General features: G+C 43.3%; 1 protein-coding gene across 1 annotated transcript in view; it reads right to left on the bottom strand.

Annotated features, from left to right (window-relative positions):
• Positions 1 to 3,760: 3,760 nt before the first annotated feature.
• LOC103805944 (kalirin-like) overlaps positions 3,761 to 7,645 on the bottom strand; it is a 55,106-nt gene continuing 51,221 nt past the window's right edge. The window contains exons 25-26 of the mRNA XM_009078609.1: positions 6,715 to 6,853; positions 3,761 to 4,306 (exon numbers count right to left, since the gene is read on the bottom strand). Coding sequence (XP_009076857.1) covers positions 3,761 to 4,306; positions 6,715 to 6,853 — 685 coding nt within the window. The remainder of the gene's footprint in view (positions 4,307 to 6,714; positions 6,854 to 7,645) is intronic.

Here is a 7,645-nt window from a genome sequence, read left to right as displayed (position 1 = left end):
TTGGTCTAGTTTGAAAGTAAAATACTTTTAAAGATAAGTGTTACTGAAAAAAAAGTCTTTTAAAATTAAAGGGCTATAAGACTAATCAAAACTTGGTGGCACAAGCAAGCAGAGGGAAACTTAATACATTTTAAGGCCTTGATTGCTTTAAAATACTAAATTCTAAAACCCTGGACTGGCTGTGTGTCATCTGTGCAGCAACGTGTGTAGGGGCTTGGCAGCTTGGTGGGGAGGTGGGGGATGTCCCATAGGGCAGCAAATGCTTCAGACACCTGCTAGGGGCTGGCAGTGTCACATGGGCCATCAGATTTCCTTCACCTGCACCTTTGCTGCTGCCTTCCTGTCACCCAGCTCAACGCCAGAGGACACTGTGAGCAACACTGATGTCAGAGCAGGGTAAGAGCACTGTGGAGATGTCTGAAGGTGGTGGCTGTGGGCATAGTGCCACTGATGGAGCACGGGATGCATCGTTGCCAGTATTCCTCTTGGTCATTCTGGCTGGCCTGAAGCTGCTGGACAAGCTAAAGGGTGCAGCTACCATCACACCTTCACTCAGCTGTCTTGGGAACACCCTGAGTGGTACAGCTGCAGGTGGAAATCTTCCCTTCAGAGTCAGCTGCTCTCTGGGTAGCTTTGTAAAGGCCTAACAGAGTTTTATTGAGAAAATGTGTTTTCCCATGTTTGTTACCTGCACCAAAAAACCCAGTATTTGGAGATGCTACACAGGGGGTTGGCTGTGGTGCTTCTTGTGCAGTGGGTGCACTCCAGACCTACGTACTGAGCTTCTGTAATCTCTTTACAGTGGAGTTACAGGACTTGTTGGATCAGCAGAGAGGCCACAGGTTGGCTGAAAAAGACCTCAAAAGAGCAAGGTCAGAATATTGCCTCTGTACGGATCATATGGCAGCATTGCATGTCAACTTGGTATTACTCAGGCAAAAGAAATCTTTGAGATAAAATGCAAGAATGGTTGATGATCACTAATGTTATATGGAAGTTCTAACAGGTTCAAGTGTTCCCAAGGGTGCTGTAAGAAGTGTGGTACCCAGGAAGAGGAGTTCTCTAACATGAATATGGAAACAGTAAAACCATAAAGGAAGGCAATCCCATAACATTCAAAATCTTCAGAGTTCAGCACTTCCAGCTCTTCAACAAGAAGTCTTTTTTGAATCTGAGCACCAGTACCTTGTCATATATCCTCTTTCAGCCTTTTGTGTTTTCTGTTATTTGATAGCAATGAGGCTTAAATATTCCCTTAAACAATCCAGCTTTTTCCCCCTGTGCATAAAAAGTGCCTGCTATTGCCGTTTGACATGCGAATGCGTGACGTAGGAAAATAAAATGCTAAATAACTCCAAGTTTCATGTGATGCATGAGAATTTGTTTGTATTAATGCCAAGCAGAAAGCCTGTGGCTTAAACTGTACCCACGGGCCTAATAAAAGCTGTGGGTTTTATAGACCACACTTCCATAAACGTTTTCTTTTAAGGGGAGCACAGTCACAGCACAAGAGCCAGCTGTGACAAATAGGAAGAAGTACAGACAGTCCTGTAGTGAGAAAGTACCTGAGGCTGGTGCTAATTGAAGACATCCTTTGACTGCTGTCTGTAGAAGTTTCAGTCGCTAAGATATTGTGTACTTTGCACTGTTCCTCAGGATGCAATTCTGGTCTTTGTCTAAGAGGTGCTGCTGGATTGCTTAGAAAATCAGCTGAGGGGAATTGAGATAGGTTCTAGATGATCCCAAAAGTTCTGTGAACACCGTCTCTTTATTAGATCTCTCTCTGTAAACCACACAGCCTCAATGCTGCTTCTGGCTCTGCTCAGGTGCCTGCACTCACCCTTCTGACTGTGGCTCCCTGATCTCAAGGTCTGTCCTTGTTTTCCATGCACGTGGTGCTGAACACCAGGTCTTTTTTGCTGTGCCTCTTTTCTTCTCCACTAGCAAAACGCTGACCACTCCAGTGTACTGACAGAGCAAGCACAAAGAGAAGGGCCAGTCTCCTACCTGCCATGAAACAGCTTGGAGGTGGCTCAAAAAAAGGGCTATCAGAGCCCTGAGAATTTAACAGTACTTGCAGGGTATCTCCACCACCTGCTGGCAGAGACAGATTTTGCTCCTGCAGGCTCACAGTGCCGTTACGTGGATGGTCAATTAGATTTGACTCTTGCCTTTAGAATAGAGTCTATACTGAGCACACATAGCCAGATCAAGCCCTTTTCCTTAGGAAAACCTTTGGTAACAACTGCCATTTCCCATTACAGGCACAGCAGTGGCATTCATCACAAAGTCCTCACATGCCAGTAGAAAAAAACAAACTCTTTGATGGTCACCCTACAAGGCTGTAGAGCTTTGTGGTGTGGCAGTAGGATGGGGAAGCCCCAGCCAAGGAGGTGTTTTCCCCTCCCAATCCCACAGCTCGAGAGGAAGATTTGGCCAGCTACAAGCTGCTAATTTGTCACTGCAGACTCCCTGTGTTGGTTATACTTAAGGCTGGCTCCATCACTGTAACATCAATATGATGATGTTGCAACGTGGCTTTCAAGAGAGAAATGTTGTAATTGTGAATACTATTTTTTTATTACAAATTAGGCTTTGGACATAAAAATATCCTCACGAATGCTTTGGTGATGAGGTGCTAGTGGTGGCTAAGAGATATTTACAAGTTTTGAAATGAAACAAATGACATTAAACATTGAAAACGATTTTCAAGCTGCAAGCACAAGAATGAACTCACCACTCCTACTGCACTCTGAAAGGCTTAGATGGACTTTGGGCCAAGCAATTCTGAAGCTAGAAATGGAAGAGGATCCTTTATATTTATATATATTTATATATATGATACAATATACGTATACTGAAAACCTGTGATAGAAAAAAATGTCTTCATCATCATCATCTAGTTTACAGATACTGCAAAAATTGGACTCAGCCTTTTCTCAATGCACAGGTTTTGCAAAAGATTTCTGTACAGTGTGTATAAAATGTTTTTAAAAAACCCATCATAGTCCCATTGTGCTTAGTCAGAACCAGCTGTATGCTCCAATGAATTCATTGCCTTAATCGTAGCTCCCAAAGGTGCTGCACGTTGACTTGCCACAGCAGAAAGCCCAAGGATTAACGGAGGATTTTGGTCTGAGCACTACCACACAACAGGAGTGTATTTAAGCCATGCCACCATGGGAGCTGATCTAGCAGTGACTAGAGCTTGATCTTACAGGCAAAGTGCCCACTGAACTCATGGCAAACCCAGGCCTATGGGGCATGAAAAATCTGTCTTAACCTGGAGCAGACTTGCAGGGATTTCAGCAAAAACTGAGCATCCAGTTCTGCAGTACATGCTAAGGTCAGCCTGGTCTCACTCTCCCCCCTGCTATCCTACCCCAATCTCTCGTACATTTTGAATTCAGTTCAGCAAGATCAAGAGGATTTCTTACAAGGCTGCCTCACAAAGATTAAGGCAACTGCAATTTTGGCTCTCATTTCCGGTTGATGTTTGCTTCCTGCAGTCCTTTTTTTAGGCAGTGGATGTGACAATACCACATGCCCCAAGAGAGGGAGTGGGTACCTGCTGCTGTTACCCCCTTTGCTTTGGTCCCAGGTACTGCCACCTCTGTGATATCTGTACCCTGCAGCTGGGGAATTCAGGTGAAATGCAAACGCCGAACACAGGACTATGTACAGACGGATCTGCTTGGCGCCTGCTCACTCCCTGCACCTGCTTCAGGACCAGCAGCTTCAGATCCCAGGGATGGAGGCATTACGTGCCTGGGTTCAGCCTGCTCAGCAGGTAACTCTTGACACTGGGGACTGGGTGCACGTCGTACTGGTGCCTGCGGCGCTCGATGAAGGAGGCCAAGCGGGAGGTGTCCAGTGGGATCTTGGAATAGCTGCCATTGTGCGGTTGCAGCCACGGATGCTGTAAACATGTGGCTGCCGTTGGCCTTCTCCTGAAGTCTTCCTGGAGGATAACGTTGATAAAATCCCTGGCAGCATGGCTCACATCAGAGAAGTACTCGTGCGGGAAGCTGAAATCTACTCTGCACACATTGATACAAGTCTCCTCTCTGCTTTCATCCAGGAACGGAGAGACACCACTTAACATAACATAGGTGAGGACCCCAATGCTCCAGATATCTGTGCTCAGGGAGACAGGAAGGCCTTGGATAACTTCAGGAGCTGCGAACTCTGGGTTTCCAAGGAGGTGGTGTACGTGGTAATGACCTGTGATCTGAACTGCATCTTCCAAATCAATGATCTTGACACGAGGTACTGGGATTCTTAAATCAATGAGCAGATTTTCTGGCTGTTGAAAGGACAATAATAAAAACTTAATTATACTATATTTTGTCAAATAAAAGTTGTAGATTTCATTGAAGTTTAATAGCCAATCAAAACTCGCATTTAATCAGATGTAAAAGGTAGAGATCAGAGAGGAACCAGCTCAGCTGCTGTTTGCTCTGAATTCAGATCAGTGATGAAGCTGCAATGACAACATCCTCTTTTGCACTAGGGCAACACACTGGGATTTTGCACTTTGTCCCAAATACTCACAGTTTATTTTCCCAAACTAATCTCTACAGATAAAGAGCACTGACAGATGTAAAAATTTTGCTAAGACTTGTGTATCTGCAATCAGTTTATTTAGATTTGATTTGTTCAGATGACAACTGGCTAAGGAAGTTGGTGGAGTCACCATCCCTGGAAGTGCTTAAGAGGTGCCTAGACCTGGCACTGGAAGATATGGTTTAGGGTTTAGGCATTACAGAGGAGTGACAGGTTAACAGTTGGACTTGATAATCTGAAAGTTCTCTTCCAACTGTGATGATTCTATAAAGTGTGTAACTTGTAGAAGAAAACATTCTTCATGAAGTAAATGTTCAACTTTGCACCCACTGCCACATATCCTGGGAGGGACTCTAGTGTGTGCCATTACCTTTGCTGTTGATTGACATGGATGGAGCTGCCAGTGTTACTTTTTACACACCAGGACACGCTCATGCTTTCCAAGCCAGAGTGCAATTATATTTCATCCCAGTTGATTTTCTCTGTTTTGCCAACTCTTTCAGTATTTAAGACGTCTCTCTCAGTGGGAGATGCTAAGCATTGCCTATACACTCTGCTCTGGGGACTTAACATGAATTTTACTTCCTCTGATGGCTAGGAGATAATTTCTGAATTTGCTTACTGCACCTTCTCTAGATTCTTTTTTCTCTCCTATAACCCCTCACCCTCATGCATATTTTACTGCTGCCTCATGGCTATGTATATATATAAAGCAAAGTTCACTACGCTGCTATTCCATTCTCTCCACTTGCTCTTCTCTTGTGCAGTCTGCATGGACAAAATCAACACATCCTTGAGCAGGATCCTGGGACAACACAGTCCATGGCTAGGTCTGCTGTCACTGCATCTTCTGCTTTCCACTTAGCAACAGAAGATGCTTTATTTAGCATCCCTAATTCAGGAGAACTGTAAATAGGTCACAGAAAATTAGTTTCCCACCTTTTTACTGGGAAGTATAATGATCAAACAGAGAATTTGGTGCAGCTTCTTACCTCCAAGTGATACCTACTCTTTGACAGGTCCTATAAATACAGCAGAAAATACAATCTTACAGAAAGAAACCAGGATGATTTAGCCTTTTGGGTCTAATTCTCATATAAGGTACTGTCCGAAAGGAAATTTTTTTGCAGCAATAGTAGGCAGAAGAAGAACGAAAGTATCACTTCATCTGACATGCCTGGGGGTTGAAGAGGTGAGATCAGGTCTCCTTAAAGCTGGATTGTCCACTAGACAAGCAAGTTTAAATTCATCTCTCATTCTCCATTTTTAATTAGCATTTAAGTCTGCAAAAAGTTTTAGGTTATCTAATATCCCTGGCAACCACAATCAATGTTGCAGATCACAAAACTCAAAATAGTTAACCATAACTCTAATTGCTAATTCTCTGTCATCCCAGATAACTGGGATGTTGGGGAGGACAGCAGTACAATGCCGAATCCAGGACAGTACAGTGCCTCCTGCCATGTGCACTAACAAAAGGAGGTACAAGCTGTACTAATCTGAGTGTGACATTAGAGTATGCCTGAATTTCTTCTCCATAGTGCAACTTGTTCTTCATTGTTCCTCTGAACCTCTCCCTGTGTGTATTTCCCACCCAGTTCCCCTCTCAGGCTCTGCAGCACAATGCAGTGTGCTGCTTCCCTTTGCCCCTGCCAGCTCTTCCCTGCCTCCTGCTCCCTGGCACCATCCTCTCCCCTTGCTTTGGGCTCCCCAGGCCATTGCTGTGGATGTGAGGGAGACATGCTTCTTCTGGCCTCCCCTCAGCTGCCCGGGCACAAGCCAGCTCTGCTCAGGAAGTTTGGTAGCTAAGTTGGTACATGTGTGAGCCCAAACCATACTCCATAGATTTATCTTATAATTCCCCTTCAGCCAGGTGCTAGTGACATCTCACTCTTGTCTCAGACTTCCTTCTTCTCCTTAATTAAATCCAGAAAGCCCTTGAGAACAAAGTGAGTCAAGGAAATAGGTGCATTTCTTGTCTGAAGGAAAAACCCTGGTGCTGCAGGTCAGTAAGCCCTTTCTCTGATCAACAGGTCTATTTAGTGATCATCTCCTTGGGGTACAGATGGCACCTCCTCCCTGTCTGCACAGCTGGGAACTCTCTGTTCCAGGGCACAGAATAATAGCATCATTCTCTTTTGTTCTTACCTTTATGTCTAAGTGAGCCACTCTGCAATTGTGAAGATACTGCAAGGCTTCCATTGTGTCTCTTATGTAGAATGCCACCTTTTCCTCCATAAGTTCATCGTGGTTCATCAGATAATCTAAGAGACGACCGTCATCCATCCTGCAAACAAATCAAACCCTGCATGTGAAAGATCACATGGTATCTCTAGGAACAGTTAATGCTTGAAAACAAAATTGCAATGGAAACTTCATGACCTAAAAATGGAGAAAACTAAAATGCAAGATCTGATTAGTATTTAATGATATCTCAAGATACCTCAGGCCGTGGAAGTGGTAGAATGATTAAACCTCAATTGTTATCTTTGAAAAATTTATCAACAGTCTTAAAGTAAACTCATTTGCTTAAGGATGGATTCAATAAACAGAGGCAATTCCTTTGAAAGCAGAGCTTCTTAATTATTTGGATTCATCTATGTATTTATAGAACTGGTTGCATAATGCAGAAAAAAAATCACTGACATTTTCAGCTGGTAATATGTTCTGTGGGAAAACTAACCCAATAAAAGTTTTCCACCTAGTTTTATTTATCTGTACAAACAAACAATCAAATAGCCCAAATATACTTTGCTGGGTATACTGTAACAAAGAAATATTTTTGATTTTGGTTGCTATTTCTCCTTATAGGGGCAAACATAGTCTTTTCACCAAGAAGTATTAGAACAATGTAGGCCTTGATCTAGTTGAAACAAATTTACTCAAATTTAAAAAAGTGGACAAAACTGCCCAAGTAAATCTGATGCTATTCAATGGGACAAACTAACTGTGGATAAAATTACCCAAGCTTCACTGGAGTAGAAAGCAGTTTGTCCCTCTGAATCTTCTTTACTGTAAAGAAATGGCAGTGGAAACTCTGCAGAAAATGGCTATTTCATTTGACATCACAATCAATATA

The sequence above is a fragment of the Acanthisitta chloris genome, unplaced genomic scaffold, assembly GCF_000695815.1.
Source record: "Acanthisitta chloris isolate BGI_N310 unplaced genomic scaffold, ASM69581v1 scaffold34417, whole genome shotgun sequence".
Classification (NCBI taxonomy): domain Eukaryota; kingdom Metazoa; phylum Chordata; class Aves; order Passeriformes; family Acanthisittidae; genus Acanthisitta; species Acanthisitta chloris.
The sequence above is the reverse complement of the archived record's forward strand: the minus strand, read 5'-3'. Positions and strand labels throughout refer to the sequence as shown.